Source organism: Scomber japonicus, chromosome 14 (genome assembly GCF_027409825.1).
Source record: "Scomber japonicus isolate fScoJap1 chromosome 14, fScoJap1.pri, whole genome shotgun sequence".
Lineage (NCBI taxonomy): Eukaryota > Metazoa > Chordata > Actinopteri > Scombriformes > Scombridae > Scomber > Scomber japonicus.
Window position 1 is genome coordinate 11,290,798 of NC_070591.1, and position 18,032 is coordinate 11,308,829.

At 37.2% G+C, this 18,032-nt stretch overlaps 1 protein-coding gene across 1 annotated transcript in view; it reads left to right on the forward strand.

The window, feature by feature from the left end:
• Positions 1–5,296, forward strand: part of kcnh1a (potassium voltage-gated channel, subfamily H (eag-related), member 1a) — a 39,944-nt gene extending 34,648 nt beyond the window's left edge. Inside the window, exons 11-12 of the mRNA XM_053332577.1 lie at positions 51–247; positions 4,427–5,296. Of these exons, the coding sequence (XP_053188552.1) occupies positions 51–247; positions 4,427–5,296 (1,067 nt within the window). The remainder of the gene's footprint in view (positions 1–50; positions 248–4,426) is intronic.
• Positions 5,297–18,032: the final 12,736 nt, after the last annotated feature.

Sequence of the window (18,032 nt, forward strand, 5' to 3'; positions counted from 1 at the left end):
TAGAATAACATCTCAGAAGTAAACACAGACTTTCTGCCCTCCTTCCGCAGGTAAGGGAGATGTATTTGGAGATGTTTTCTGGAAAGAAGTGACTCTGGCTCAAGCCTGCGCCAACGTCCGAGCCCTGACCTACTGTGACCTCCACGTCATCAAACGCGATGCCCTGCAGAAGGTGCTGGAGTTTTACACGGCCTTCTCCAACCACTTCTCAAGAAATCTGCTGCTCACTTACAACTTGCGTAAGAGGGTGAGTGGCTCCTCTTTTTTTAAAGTTACAGTGAACTCAAATATACACCAAGTCAGATTTGGTTTTACAGCCTTTACACAACACATACTTAAGATTTCAGCTCCCTCATTTCCACAACAGCTGCATACGTAAAGCTTGTTTGAATATAATAAACTACATGAATTCTGTCGTTCAAGTTTACACAATATTTAATATATATATATATTTAAACAAACATGGCCAAAAAGAAAGGAAAAGGAAGTAAAAAATGGACAGTATCAACATTACTAGAATACTTAGTTCCAGGTTATTTGGTATAATTGACTTTAAAGGCTGTTTGTCATACTGATGATGTTTACATAATGTTATATGTTGTTGACCTCAGATAAAATATTAGAAACACTTCTTAGTCTACCTTAAAACAATGAATCATCTACAGCTTCCAAAGTGACCGTGAAGTTTAATCAACACCTCAACCGAGGTTTTATTTATTGCAGGGCTGTATTAAACTGATATAATTATAGCTCTAACTGTACCTAACACAAAATCATATCTTAATTTAATCATTTTAAGCAATAGCCCTTTAATATACAGTAAAATGTCACAATAAAACAAGAATTTTAAACTTTTCCCCATTGTTTATCTGCTTCATGAAATATGATTAATTGGATTTTCAGCTCCCTCTGATCTTTTACTCTTCCTCTGGCTAGGCCATTATTTTTTAATAAGTGCTTGTACTTAATGTGGACATCTTATACTTTATATATTATGGTGACAGTATAATTGCTGTCATGTTTTTGCAATGTGGTTCACAGAGATCACGTAGTAATAAGAGCAAGCAAGTACTGCTATTCTTTCTACAGGTACAGTTTTTTGTTCTCTTTAACTGCCACACAATGCTGCTCATGTTAAAGGAATAGTTTGATTTTGGGAAATAGGCTGCTAAATTGAATTGTTTCTGAGAGTTAGATGCAAAGATTAATACTGTACTACTCTCATGTTTGTCAGTTAAATGTGGAGCTAGACAGGAGAATGGAAACGAAGGGAAGCAGCTAGCCAGGCTTTATCTGGAGGTAACAAAGACCTCTAAAGCTGGAGCTCTACTGGAATATCTTTGCATGATTTTACAGTTAAAAAAAACTCTTTATGCAGCCCCTCAGTTCAGTTTCTGTCTGAAAACAGGCTGTTTTAATTCCTCTTTCTTTAAGACCTGATGAGCCCACTCTGGTCTGATTGGCCAGCTCTTGAAAGACACTGTTCGATAGACCTCCACTGGTCCTGAAAGCTACATAACGTTACATACTGCAGTGCTAGGATTTAATTTATTTTTCTACATCAGTACAAGTTTAAAGATCCACAATAAGTGAGTGAACAAGATGGACAACCCATTGAACAGCCATTTTTAGGAGTATGCAAAAAATGACCCTAACCCAACCGCAGCATTCAGAGCAGGATGAAGCCTTAACTTTTGACTTTCAGCGAGCATTTTTACATACGTTCACATCAGGTTTTGGAGCTTTGAAACTGTTTAAAATCAACATCCAATATAGTGACAGTAGATAAGTAATAAAGAATCATAAAAATCATAACATGAGCCCATGAACTTTCCCTTTCCTCTTTATCATTACATATTGCTGTAATATTGAGCACATAATTCCTTTAGAAAATATCTCCTTGCTACATTTAGGGAAAGATTGTGGATTTACAATCTCCTTACAGTCAGACGTCAAACATATTAAACATCTAAACAACACAAACTACAGCACATACAAAAAACACACTTCCATTAAATTGTCACCATATATTAAAGCCCCTTTCACATCCTCCATTCAGAAATGAAGAACTGTGATCAACAATACAATTGTAGCTACCAATCATTACTTCATTCATAATAAGGTTAGTCTGTCCAAGAGACTGCAACTGAGATTAATTTCCCTGCATGTGAAGAGGCAATCTCATCTGCTGCATTGAATTTACTATTCACCAGGGTCCTATACTTTTTGAGTGTATACAGCAGGGAAATCCTGAGATGGATTGAACCAAGAGCCAAAAGCTGCCTTCAAATGGAGCTTGTGAGGTTGTGTTTCCAACTTGGGAAATCCAGCATGCGACACGTTCGGCTTTCAAGTGGCTTAAATTGTTAGAACACAATTGCTCAGGGACTGAGAAATTGATGTTTTCAGAAATAATGAGTGATTTTGTGCTTATTGTAATCCAGCCCTGTGCTAAGTAAAGGCAAAATAGTAGATGATAAAAATGTGTTCTCTATGTGGGCTTGGACTTTTTTTTCTTTTCTTTAAAGTGCCAGCGCAAGTCATAGTGCCCAAACTTGGAGCTATCATAAAATGTCCACTTTCTAAATTGTTTACGACAGCTGCTTGTCCTTTAACTACCCGACTCTTCTCCAGAACACTGAAAAAATAACCCCACTTTTCCTTCCAGGCATTTTTTGTTCATGTAACCAGGCAGGTATTTTCTCATAGAGGGAAAATATGAAACATGATGCTTTTCTGTTATTTTGGTTAAAGAAATAAACATTTTGGGGAATTCGCTCATTCGCTTTTTCCAAGAGTTAAATGAAAAAATTGATCCCACTCTCATGTCTGCACACTACATATGAAGCTACAACCAGCAGCCAGTTAGCTTAGCTTGGCATAAATACCATTTTGTTTGAATGTAAGACATAAACAAGATGTAACCTGTTAATTAGTGAGCTTTACAGGTGCTGGTATGCAGATTGTGTTTTCTTTCATGCTTTAATGTCACCAGTATATCTAATGTGGTTCTGGATGTTAAAGTTTGAACAAATGCTAAAAACAAAGATTGCTATAGGCGAAACAAACCCAACTCATGGTCCACTTACCAGTGTTTTTTCCCAGAGCTTTCGACTGTATCACACATGTCTTCATTGTCTTGGACATGGATAATTGGCATGCCAGGTGTAGTAGTTACTGTATTCTGATTTAGCACTTTTAGGTATCAGATGGTCAGAAAGACAGCCTTGAAGACCATGTGCTATACTATCATAATTAACATCTAACTCATGGCTTGTAGTTGTAGTTGTTAAATACTAACAAGATAACATTTTTTAAAAAGTGTATTTAGCCTTTAAAAGACAGGCTCACAGTTTCTCAAGTCTGTCTCAGACAGATGCCCAAATGAACAATGGAACAGGTTCTCTTTCGAAGATCCCTTCATAATGTACTTTCAGTGTAAGTGATGTAGCACAAAATCCACAGTCCTCATTTTGAGCATGTGAAGATAATAAGAGGCTTCAGCCCTCTGTGTTCGTCAAATAAAGTAGATATCTTCCACAGTTAGTCATCTTAGTAAAAAAAAGCCTCTTTGTGCCTCGACATAGAGGGTTTTCCTGCTAAGGAAGTGGAAGGGTCTTAACAAGAGAGAATTTGGCAGTATAGAGAGAGTAACAAGGACATTGCCTTGATTTGACAAATTTAGATGGCTGAATCCTCGTTTTAGCTTCAAATAAACTTTTAAACTCTTTGTTACATTAAGAGGGCTGTGGACTTTTTTCCCCCATCACTTAAATTGAACATACATTATGAAGAGATTTCTTAAAAGGGAATTTTTTTTGAACATGATTTATTGCCCATAAGTGTGTTCTTTGTGGCTGTATGGGTCATGCTAACTGGGCCAGTACGAACAGGAGGAATGATTACAGCAATTAAAATGTGTCAGTGAGTTCATTTTGGCACCTGAAAAATTGTGAATTTATCTTTTTTTAACTACAGCCTAACTGGGAAGTGAAAAGACGAAGTTACAGACATCATCATTGCATGAAAACAACATCAATCCATAATGCAGAAGGAAAACTGTAAAGCAGAAATTGGTGACACAAATGCTTAAAACAGTTGTCCATTAGCAGCTGCATGACAAGCTAACAATGTGTTGTCACACACTGAAGCCAGAGGCGTGATATGAACTTTCCCTCTGTGTCATGGGAATAGCCTCTTTGAGATGGCATTTACAAAGCACACACAATTTGGAACACATCCTCCTCACATAAACTCTACAATCAATAAACTAGACACACCTGACCCTGGTTTTATGCTATTATTTGTTCACTTGATTATACTCAAGTGACTCAAAGCAAAGGCAATACAATATCATGTGTTTGTGTGCCGTCAAACACACACTGATTGTTATTATGAATCATAAGAACTTTAAATTCTCTTGTAGATCGTCTTCCGAAAGATCAGTGATGTGAAACGAGAGGAGGAGGAGCGACAGAGACGTAAAAATGAAGCCCCTCTGAACTTGCCACCAGATCATCCAGTAAGAAAACTCTTCCAGCGCTTTAGACAGCAGAAAGAAGCCCGCCTGGTGACAGACAAGCCAGAATTAGATGAACACGATATTGAGAAGGGCCAGGTGTTCGTGGACATCCCTATAGCTAAAACAGCCATTACCACTACCAGCATTGTCACAGTAACAGAAAGCCCAGCAACACCCTCATCTTCCACGCCTTCATCTTCAACACCCCCCAACTGTACTCCTAAAGACAAGGCGAAGCTGCAGGTGCCGCCCCCAGTTTCCCTTGTGGGAGGTCGGGTTGCTGAGCCAGTCAAAGTGAAAGGCTGGGGTCGCTTCAAAGAGTCAATGGCCAAAGCTGACAACTGGAACAAAGTGTCTAAAGCGGAGTCTATGGAGACTTTGCCTGAACGGACCAAGGGGCACGAATCACAGATGTCTCTAAAGAAGACGGACTCATGTGACAGCGGTATCACCAAAAGTGACCTGCGCCTTGACAAAGTTGGTGACTTCCGCTTGACCCCGCAGGACCGCAGTCCAGTGCAGCCCCCGGAGACCCGACACACCTTCTACCCCATCCCAGAGCAAACACTTCAAGCTTCACTTCAAGAGCTCAAGCTGGAGCTGAAGGACGACCTCAAGAACCTAAATGTTCGAATGTCTGGGCTGGAGGCGCAACTCACTGAAGCACTTCAACTCCTCAAAGCGAGGAAATCAGCTGCTGGATCTCCGCAGCATCTCTTTGACATTTCTAGACCTGCTTCACCTGAACTCGACAAAGAAGACATCTTCTCTTGAAACATGGAGGACTCATCAAGCAACAGTTTACTGTGAATTCAGCTGGAATCCAGTAATATTCAGATTACTTGGATAGCTGGGGCTGCACTGGGCGCACCCTTTAGATTAGGCAACAGTGGTGGTCTTCAGGACTCACCGGCCTTAATCCCAGGTGTTCCTATTGGTTAACAAGGGAACGTCACGCAGAGAAGCCGAGGTTGTAGCCCAGATTTTGGTGTCAAACAGTTGCAACATTGAACGCTTGGAGGTTACCTGACAGCCGTATGTTTGTATATATGTTTGACTTATTTTTCCAGTGCACTATAATGGAAAAATAGCTTGAGTGTCAAACTCCTACGAGAGTTTCAGAGCCTCAACAGAAGAACACAGTCGTACCTCTGTTGGAAAGCTTCATTTGAAACAGCATGACCCACTGGTTTGTTATTGAATAATTTATAGAGTCTTTGCATGTCACATAAAATAGACACGTGCCTCGAATTTGCAAATGGTGCATATTTGATTAATTGAGGCCACATACCCAGACATTCTGCATTGTTTCTCAGTGACAGTGAAAAAGGACGGTCTTTACAGCTGTTGGAACAGTCTCAGAGTAATTTCCTCAAGCAGTTGATGAACTGCTCTTGTTATATCAATTGCCAGGATCATTATGAATTATACAACAGATAACTCCAGCCAAACAATCTGATTATCAAAGACATCTTTCTGCAGACGTCCATAATTTCCATAAGTCATGGATAGATGTGCTTGATGAAAAATGAAAGTTATTCATCTTTCCTGCTATCTAGTATTACACTACTACTACAAACACTACAGCCACATACAGTACATAATGCATACACTGCATGAAAGCCATGTATAATTAAGTTATTTTAAAAACCCATGAACACAGTAAGGTAGTATCCAATGTTTAGAGTTCGCAGGCTGTTACAAAAGTGTCTTCACGTAAACAGTGTCTTCACATAAACAGTGTCTTCACGTAAAAGAGGACGGAGACATCAACATTTTAATGACTACAGAGGAACAGTTTTACATTTGTTACACCACTTTGTATGCATGATTTAATGTGTCTGTCTTCACGTTCATTTAAAATATCACCATCATCATCATGACGAAATGAGATACAAATTGACTATTAATAAGGAGTGAAGACCAAATATGTGAAACTTTTAATAAGTTTTCAATGTATACAATGCAATCTCTGTCAGGACTTAATTTCAACTTCCAGCTTCCACAAATTAAACACATGTACTTAAAGATGCCTTTGGCCTGGAAGACATCTGTCACCACCTGGGCACCACTGTATACTACTAGTAGATACAGTATAAAGTCAATATATAGTAGATATCCAATACTCTAAAAATTGGGAAAATAAAGGGAAAATAAATTTAAAATTTTTTACACAAAAAATGTCTTTTGTTCAATTTTGTATCTTTTCTTTTTTTAATCATTTTATCAATTTCCCAAACTGGCATGATTATTTATTTATTTGTTATTCCTTTTAAACAAAACCTTCCCTCTAATAAACTGAATGACATCAGATCCAGGCAAAGTGATCCAGTCAAAATAAATAAAAATGTGTTTAGAAACAAATAGAAAATTTCTCTTTCTTTTTTTTTGGGGAAACATCATTCGCAGAGCAACAACTCAACTCAACTCAACTAGCTAAAAATAGTTTCTGATACCAACAGTTAAATAAATTTAAATAAATATTGAAACTATATATGTCCTTTTTGACCCATGGCTAAATTAGACTGAGCTGATTGAAAGAATCATCATCAATTTTACATACACGTTTACATCCTAAATTATTTTGATAAAATAAGTGAAATGTGTGAAAATGAATCTTTGTACTGTATTAGAAACAAAACAGATGTCAGCATGTGTGACAGGAGGAACGGGGGCGGAGTGAGAAAACTGAGGGAGGGAAATGTGCTTTTTTTGACGTGATTGAAATTCATTTTTATTCATTCATTAAAGAACCTGATGAGCCGACATCAAACATCAAGTAAAGCAAAGACATGAGTTCTAATATTAAGCAATAATGAGGCATATTTCATTATTATGGTGGAATGTAATGCTAAAAACATCTGTTGATGCTCCTTAAAACTATGAATAATGAAATAAAGTCTAACAATATTCAGGAAATATGATATCTTTCTTTGAACAAACCGTTTATGCTGGTACGTTAATGCAGATAAAATACGGTAATACTGTAAAATACTGCGATATTAACATTAGTCCAGGTTGTATTTCTAGAGAAAATCATTGTTTAACTGTGGACAAGAACGCAAAAGTGGTTTTGAGGCGACTTACTGATAAAAGCAGGTCTGGTCCACTTGAAAGAATCTTGGGTATAGAGTAAAAGTGTTCTTGTTCATGGCAAAAAATAACCATTATTCTATATTATTCATTATTCATATGGATAATTTATGTCCCTTGCATGCCTTCTCTCTTATCAAGACCAGAGACAAGCTGAGAGGAACACTGAAGATGCTGGGGCTTTTTTTCCTCCCACATACTCTATATCCCCTATCTCCATCAAAAATTCAGCTTACTAAAAATAAATGGGCCTGTCATCACAGAAGTGAGAAATTATTTGGGTGAGAGCCAGTGTTTGTGGGTTTTAATGGGTCTATTTTCATAAAGTAGTTTGATCTAGAAGAAAAATCACTAACGTCTACTTGCTAAGAACACTATTAACTCAGAAAATCCATGAAGCTGTCACTCACACACAAGTGAAGAGGTCAGAAAATTAAAACAGGGCAAAATTTAAGTTAAAACAGGGCTCTCTGCACAGCTTCCAGCAAAAGATGCTGAATCAGGTGCCAATCACCTCAAGGACGGCAAACTTCCAGAGGAAAATGATGCAAGATCAGAGACTCTAACACACTGAAGAAGAAGGAGCAAACATTATAGTCCCATGCTCAATTTTTAATGACATTTTTCAGCCATCGGATCAATCTACTCTGTCCTGACAACCTCAGATAGAAAGAAATGAGATTCTTCTGGGATTCTTTCGAGAATACTGAATAGGGAAACAAAACATCTTCCTTTGGCTCAGAGGACCTCCAGAAACAGCAATAGATTTTGAACCTCATTCCAAAGAGACCTCCAAGCCAACAAAATAACAAAATGTGAGTGTGAAACAATAGACTACAATATGCAGAGGGCAAAGTCTACAACTGGCATGGAGCTACAGTACAAAGAAGTTCTCCAATAGATGACCACCTGCTTTCTCTAAAGCAAAACACCCAAGATTGACCACTACCAGCCTGAGAGAGTCATTAGAGGGGAGCGATGCGGAGGAATAGACCAAACCATCTCTGCCCAGAAAAAACCAAATACGATGCAGCAGAGTACAAGATGACAGCATAGGTCCCACCATGATGTACTGCTCTCAGAGCAACAGGAAAAGAGTCTCTGTCAAGATGAAATATCTGTGCTGAGTAAGGGTCTTAGCTTTTCCACAATTAAAAATATTGACCCATTTAAACTAAAAGTTGATGAGTTTAAATTTGTTAGACAGCTGCATTTCAAACACTGCCAGGTCTAGTGTCCTATCAAGCAACTCTGTTAACATCAATAGAGAAGCAGCTCCTTTTAAAAGCAAATCTTTGTTCTTGCCCTCATTCAATCTGAATCCCACCATCCTCACTTAAAAAGCAAATTAGTGGGAAAAGATTCAGCTGAAATGTAGATTTCACATGCTGTTTGAAGGAATCTGAATGAATCTGTATTAAAAGCTCTGAGCAATCTGGAGATTATCATGTAGCCAGCTGATAAAGGCAGGTCAGTTGTGGTTATGGGTTTTTCTAGCATGAGAAGTCAACTATTTGAGGTGCTGTATAACCCTTGAGTCAAACCTTACTTTAAGAATCAAATTTATTATTGACTCTTCTTTTAAAATAGGTTGGACAACAAAAAAGAGTAAGACTTCCTGCATGTTGAAAGTATCTTTTACGGCCTGCCCAAAGTACATAAATCCACTATCAGACCCCCTTTCTGCCTGATAGTGATAAGTATTGGTTGCGTCGCTGAGCCTCTGTCACTATTTCTTGACTTCTTCACTGAGACATTAGTTTCAAGCCTCCCTTCCTTCTTTGGCAATATATACTTAATATTATTAACTTTCACATACTGTTCATATTCAGACTCTTCACAGTATCCCCTCATAATTAATCTCAATTATAATAAACGTCATCAGTCACAGATAATAAACCAGATTAATCCTTAATGAAGCTTTCAGAGAGCTGAGAGAGTTTATTGTTCAGTTTATTACACTTCAGGAGAAAAAACATGAATAATATAAAATGTGAAGAATGCAACAGTATTTTTTATGGGTCAAAAACTCTTATACTTATAAATAATATGTATCAGTTGCACTCAAATGTTTTAAAAAGTTAAAGGCTAAAAGTAAGAAGTATTTGGAGTCTATTTACTGCTTTCAAATGTAAAAATTGGTCAACCCTGAACAGTATGTGAGGGTTAAAGAATTCAAACATAAACAAAGCTGATATCTTGGTAACTTTTGATGTGCAGAGCCTGTATACGTGCATACCTTATGAGATAGATTTTGATGTTCTTATCCAATACCTCAACAAACATCCAGAGGGGATTTTGCCTCCTAATGAATTCTTACTTACACTGTTAGAAATGATTCTCACCATGAACTTTAAGCATTTGGAGTGTTATTACTTTGCAATCTAGTGGTACAGCTTCAGGCAGTGCTTGTGCCACATCCTATGCTTGTCTTGTTTTGGGTTTATGGGAAGAGAAATGAATTTACAACCCACTCCAAAACACATTTTTATCCAAGATTGCTTTGTGGAAAAGATGCACTGATGATATCACGATGGAGAGATAATAGAGGAGAGCTGTCTGATTTGATGAAATACAGAAATTGTACTACTAAATATCTTTTTTTTTCATTATGGAACAGCGTGAAACATTTGTCCACTTTCTAGACCTAACACATTACAAGGGAAGCAAGAGTATTATTGAGAATACAATCTATCATAAACCTTTAACCCTCCTGTTGTCTCCCCGTCAGCCATGCAGCTGTTGTCCTCCCAGATCAAAATTGACCCAGTTTGGTTTGACTGATGGTAAAGCTTAAGGTCATCTAATTTCAGGTTTTACACATATATTTTGAAGTTATGGTAACTAGGCCTCATTTAAATGAAACTACTCTCATTCAGGAAGCAGAAACACACTTCTAAAATCTGAGAGTAACCCTCCAAAACAACTCAGTCACAACATTGCTATTGGTCAGTTCTTGAGATTGAAACTGCAGTATTGTCACAGTTTTGCAGTCTAAAGCTGTTGAAATGAGCATTTTCCATCATACACTACATCATACTGTATATCTCTGACCTTACAGAAAGGGAATCCCTGTGAATTAACACAACTAGGGCAACCACCACTAAATAATATCAGAGACAGACTGGTTCATTCTGATACTGCGAAACCATCTAATACTGTCTCTCGGCTGTCTAATCAACCTGCAGGTTTTTTTCTGTTGTGGTCACTGTGCACATGTTCCAACTCATTAAATGTCAAGTACCTTACATGTCCACGTACTTTACATGTCCACATACTGGTGAAAAAAACAAACATGTTATCTATATGCTGAAATGTCCTTGTGGTCTAGTTTGTGTCAGACAAAAAAAAAGACCTTTAAAGATCTGCATATCTGGACGTGAGACTGCAATACGTACACTAAACATGGATGCTTTGCTCAACATTATGCACAGGCTAACTACGGCTCATATCGGACTCACACTCTGAACACACTGAAGCCTTTTGGCATAAATTAAGAACTGAATTTGTCACGGTTCCTCCAATTTGTCACACTTGACGGATGTTAGTACCTGGACTTTTTGTACTTTTATCTTGGTAATTTTAGAAGAGGTTTTTGTTCTATCTTTTTCGTTCCTTTGCTTCTTACATAGTGTAAGCCCCTTGGCATGAATGAAGAACTGGATTTATCATATTTCATCTGATTTGTCACACTTGACAGATGTTTATAATTTTTGTACTTTTATCTTTGTACCTTTAAAACAGGTCTATGCTCTTCTGTTTCTGGTGTTAGAGGTGTGGCACAACACTCACTATCGCAATCCTCAACCTTCAATTCATTATCCAACAGATTTGAAACCCTGTTCAAGCAATTACCCAATGATAATAGTCCACCTGGTCTAGGTTGACTATGTTGTTTGCCTGATGTCTTTTTCCACTTTAACTCTGATGAAGACACGGTACTGTTGAAACATTAGTCTGTTTGCACAATCAAAGCCTGTGAATTAATTGGTATAGTCCAGGGCAACACTAGTCACACACTAATGAAAAAAGTTATCTACGAATGATGCAGATTTACATTTATGTGGGCACAGTGTAAGTATGATCAGCTTCTTTATCTAAGCTGGATTTACAGGGGAAAGTTTGGGTTGTGCAGCCAATAAACTGCTTGAAAAGTTCTGATTTGTAGAACAAGTTGAAGTTTGACTCTGTAAGGCCAGTAAATGCAGATATTCTACCGTAAGAATGTGAAGAAAGTTAGTCAATGATTTGTAACCTGCTAAAATTTGAATTAATGTGTGACACATTATGTGGAGGGTAAAGGTGTAAATCTTCAAATTTTACACAATTCAACTCCAGCTGGTTGAAATAACTAAGAACTTTTACTTTGACATCATTTTAATTATTTTTCTTCAAAAGATTGTATTTTTTTGTGGGACATTTTACATTTTCCTCAATGTTACTTACAGTAAAATGTTTCTATTTTAGCCATAAAAAACTGCAGTTTCATGTAACCAATGACACAGATGAATGACATAATCTGTCACATAGTAAAGTTTAAACTTTCATTTTGAATGACACGACCTCTGAATCCTGTAACTGCTCTTATTTGTGTGATATTTACACTGTAAGTTCACATTTTAAACCATCTTTTAGTTTGTCTTTTTATAGTTTCTCTGGATACATGATGACATCAGAGTGATCTTTCTTAATAAATTAATGAAAAGATCAAATTTGGTATTCTGAAACACAGATGGCACCTTTAAGTGTACTTTCTCAAGAGGCTAAATATTTCACAAACATTATAAATATACAGCACTAAAATGGGATGAAGGTGCACTCTAAACTTCTGAGACAGGATCCTTGAAGCAATATGTAGTTTTGTGCTATAACATTTATAAACAAAGATCCAAGACAGTAAATATGGAAAACCTTAAGATACCAAGTGAAAAACACTTACAGTACTGCACTTCATTACATTTACTGAATTATTATTATTAGTCATTCAGGTAACACTTTATTGTACAGATCCTTTCAAGATTTCCAAGTAATTCGTAGCCATTTAAATTTGGGGCAATTTGATACACATTATAAGAAAAATGGGTGGAAAGGGGTTAAGTTGATACTACTCGTTATATTTGGGTTCATATGTAGCTGTTAATTTTAAAAAACCAACAATTTAAGATTATTATCAATTCTTAACAGACAGAAAACAGTGCATAGTTGTGTGTAGCTACATATTAGCATATGAGGTGGTTTCTGAAGATCACTACTATCAACAGTGTTGGTAACATTATTTTACAGATCTCTTATGTTTGTAATATTTTTTGTTTAATTCTTAGGACATTTCTTTTTAAGGGTCAATGTGTTACTATATGGGAGGTTTGTTCATGTTTAAAGTGTTTGAGAATGAATCTGATATGCTAACACAGCCTGGTATCACCATCAATTCAGTCACCAAAAATTACCTGTAGTTATATTTGAGTACACAGGAAATGATGCATTCAACATAAGGTGTTTTTGGCTTATTAGGAGGAGGCGATGAAGTTGGGTGGGTGGCTAGAGGGTAAGAACCATTGATGTATAAAGAGAACTGGATACAGCGTCAGAGGTTGCTCAGTGGTGTATGAAGCCAAAATGTTAAGAATCAAATTTATTAGAATTTTTTGTGAATTAACAACTACATATAAACCCAAATATACTGAGTCGGCACACCAACTAAACCAACTTAAACCTACTCTTTTTTTCTCTTCTTTGTACCAAATGGCACCACCATATTTTGCAAATTAACTGCTAAATACCTGCAAACACTAGGATATTAATATTAAATGAAAGGAGCTGTAAAATGGTGTTAACAACATTCATTACCTTTGACTGCTACAGAGAAGCATGCAGCACTGTGCCTTCATACTGGCCCATACTCCTTGTGCTTGAGAAAAGCTGTAGTAAATATCTAAATTATTGTCACTCCATTGAAACAATTTGAACACAGAACTATTTTTGTGGTCAGCTCCAGAAAGCTGCCTATAGTCTTAAAACCCTACAGTATATAAATATATATGCACAAATGATATTGCAATGACAGAGAAAAGATTAGATATAGTTAATGTAATATGCACATCATGCCTCTATGTTCACACATGTAATGTGATGAGAAATGTAATTATTTCAAGCACAATGAGGACTCTTTGTTATGAACTGCGACATACTGTACTATTCATACTATTCATAATAAATATTTTATACATACTGTGCTCTGGTTTTTCTCTTTGTGGAATGCATGGCACCGTGAAAAATTCACTCTGACCTGTGTGTGTTTTTTTAGCTCCCCTGTCACTGATCGGGGTATCTTTCTAAGAAAGTGTAACTCAGCAGGTGTATTCTTCTGCTGATCTTCTTACGTCAGATAAACCTCACAGTTTTGTGCTCATTTAAGAGGATTCCTCGCTGACCCCCGCTCACACTGATCCTACTTAGTGTCACAGTTGTGATAATCCCGAGAACAGAAATCAACTAATGGAACTCTGGAGGCTCACAAGCAAAACAGACTTAAGATTACAAAGTTATTTTACAGACAACAGCTTGTATTATATGATCATTTATTTGCCATTGATCAAATTGTAAAAAATACAGACAAGTACATTGACTGTTTTACTGATTGAAAAACTTAAATACAAACCTTGAGAGCAGTCAGCATGACAATGAACAACCAGAGGCAACTTGACAGGTTTATATTAATAATGAATCTCAGCGACGGCACTTTTGTCTTAAAATTCCAAAATGAAGCTTTTTGAAAGCTAAACCTTGCAGCTGTTTGCTTTGCTTATTGTTTACTGTTTTCACAGTAAGAGGAGGATCAGATAGTTTTTGCCTCATCATGCTTTCTTAGCTCAAAAGACACAAAAAAGCATAAATGATCTGTTTACAGCAGCTTCCTATTAATTCCTGCAGCATGGAGTTTGCCTTGAAAGCTCATGACAAACTAGTCATCCCCTCCTGGATTAAAGAGTAAATTATTTACTGTGATCTGAAACATGAAGAGAAGATGCAAACACTTTCAAGATGGGTAAAATATCACCAGAGAGCCTTGATACCGAACCTCTTATGTGAAGCTAACATCAATTAAGATTAAATTTGAATCCTTTAACACCACAGACTTTTGATTTTGTATCCTGACTGTCAACATCAGCCAGACTGACCCAGACTGGGACAGACTCAGATCTACTTGTTCTGATCAGTCATCATGCCCAAATTACATGAGTCTCAACAACTATAACGCATGTCCTGGCTTTAGTTATACAGTAGTCCAGCACACTGGTTAAAATTAGAATGATGATTATTATATACCTTCAGAGAATTAACCATGCACTTTATACCGCAGTAAGTATCCCTTTAGGCCATTGTGGGCAAAACTGTAAATCAATGAGCAGGACTGTTTAATGATAAAGGACAGGTTCAGTTTTTCAAGTCTGTCTTACAACAACAGTCAGGTGCCCAAATGATCAATGAAACATGTTTTTCTTGCTGTAATCATTCCTCCTCTTCATATCATTAAAAGATCCATTCATAATGCACTTGCAAAAATGTATTCAAGTTTTTCTGGAGCTAATATGAAGCTTCAGCTGTCCGAGTAGAGTAGATAGTTTTCATAATTAATCTTTTTAGTGCCAAAGTCTCTCTTTATCTTACTATTATTCCACTGCAGCTGAAGAGGAAAATACTGTCCACTGAGACACAAAGAGGGAATTTGATGCTAAAAAGACTGTAAATGTGGCAGAAATCCACTTGATATGACTAACTCAGACTGCTGTAGCCTCGTTTAGGCTTCAGATCAACTCGTGCATAACCGTGTAGACACATTGTGGATTTTGTCCCTCATGTTACACTGAAAGCACATTTGAAGGGGATCTTTTAACAGTCAGAATGATTACAGACTGTAATTTACAGTACAAAAAACTATTTATATAGGCACCTGGCTGTTGTATTAAAGGTTGAATATGTAGAATATTTATTAAAAGCTATATATTTTTTAAAAATAATACAGCCACGGGGCGTTTTGAGGGGTACAGAATGAAAGTATTGCTTTTCCATAAAAAAAAAAATTTAGTCTGAATTAATATTTTTAAATTTTTTTGACGGTTCGACAATGACGTTCTGACACGTTCTGTGTACACTGTACCAGCCAATTAGCGGCCGGAATTGCGGGTTGCCAGGGTTGTCTGTTGTTCCGGTGCAGCTACTGTAGGCTGGCACTGGGTGAAATGGAGTTGTAAACAAACACGGCCGTGTTGGACTTACTAAAACCAGCGTTTTTTGCTCTCAAGTACAACTTTTCATCACAAAACTTCGAAGGTAAGACAGAATATCTGTTAGTCACTGTAAATAAGTGGTTGTTTACCTTTGTATGCTGCTGGTTCACTGAGTTTTTAGCGCAATAATAGTGGTACTGTTGAACTCGCCAGGGTCTTAGCTTTCATATGAGATGCTATTTGTTTGTGTACCATGAAGTATCAAAACGGTAGCAATGGAAATGTGGAGAGTGGGTTGACTTTCTGACGCTATTCGGATTTTGATATTTGATCATTAACCTCTTAACGCACGCTGTTCCGTTCACGGGACGGGACGGATGTTAGGAGGTAGCCACACGGTCTTCTGAATGTTTTAAACACCAACCCTTAAACATATATACTCATGCCGTACATTGTTGGAAAGCTTAGATTGTTCTGATTCATTCAAGACCACTCACGACTTATATGGTTGCTTACAGCCGTAATAGTATTAGCGATTAGCTTGGCTAGCCACTCAGCTAAGTGAGAAAAGCTATAATGCCTACATACCTTCAAAGTCTTCCCTTTATCCACAACGATCATCTTATGACACAGGACTTTATGTACAGCTCGCCAAGTATCCATTCTTGTGAAATATGAAATCCGTTTCCATAAAACCGGAATATTTTCCTCAATATGTCCATGTATTTAGTCCAACACGTAATGTAATAACACAAATAACAAACCATATACGGTCCGTTTACGTCATTTCCTGACCTGCGCGTCCATCTCAGAGTACACGTGACTAGATGTTTACGACCGTGAGCCTCTTCTGCTTCTGACGACACCACACACAAGCCAATCGGTGTTTAGGATTAGGCAGTACATGCAGAGACATTGCTGCTACTCCCACTGGCGTGTTATGATGTAATGTACCTCGGTGGTTTCAAGTCAGTTACAGCGAGGGTATGTTCGCTTCCTGTTTTCAAAATAAAAGCACCAACTCTATCGTTATGGTTTTCTTAATAATAAAAGGCAACGGGTGTTTTATTTTGTGAAAATGACCGGAAGTGCGTTACTCGCTACGGCTAACTTGAGTGGCTTCGAATTCGCAGGAACAAAACTTTAAGCAGATGTTATTTGGACAAATTAGCGTCACATTGTGGATCTACAGGGCTACTTTCTCGCCTAAAAAGGTTAGACATGTGGATAAAGTGGTATATTTACAGAGTTAGAGCTAAAATAAAATCCGGCACCGGACCTGGCAACCCGACTGCTGGAATTACTTTTTGGTTGTTGCGACTACGATCTCGAGACATTAGATGGCGTTGTTCTGCTCATTCTACATATTCTACCTTTAAGACTTGAAAAATTGTCCTTTAATATTCTTATTTATACATATATTAGCAACAATATAATGAAGTTCTATTTGTTGGATATTTGCTGCCAAAATAAGCAGAATATTTAAGTGATGGACAACTTTATTCATATTGCCCAACCCATTTCAGAAGTTAACAACATTTTCAGATGTCGAGTGAATCTCTCATAATGTTTATCATGTTTTTGATATGTTGAAGATAACATGCTTTCCAATAGTTTGAGTAACATCTTCTACCTCTCTTACAAATGCTTATTAAGCGCTACTTAAAACATCCTGTCATCAAGCTTAAACATATCTCTGTTTTTATTTTCTGAAAAATTGACATGAAATTGACAATGAGTTCTGAAACAGTTATGAGTTAAATTAAGGCTTGAAGTTGAAGAATCTTAACATATAGGGGAGCAGCTGAACCATCAGTTTTGACTACATAGAAAAATTGTGAATGTCTCATTGTATCAGTTATCCATTATAACATGGATGGATGCATCACCAAAAAGTGATATTTATACATCATTGGGTTTTTGCTAAATTTGGTTAGTGGCATCAGGCTGAAGGATTGAAAAGCTGACATTTTGGTGACATGAGGCTTTGACGCAACAACAGCAGTATGCAGCACACATTAGTGAAAAGGACCCAGCCTGCAGTCCTCTCTGTACTCTCTGCTCAAAAATTCCACTGGATAAACATAATCTACCACTGTAATGGTGTTGAATTAAAAGCTAGTGCGCAGTCCCTCTAAAGCGTTTCAGTAATGCATCTACAGATATTAGTGTCATTCTACTTTACCCGA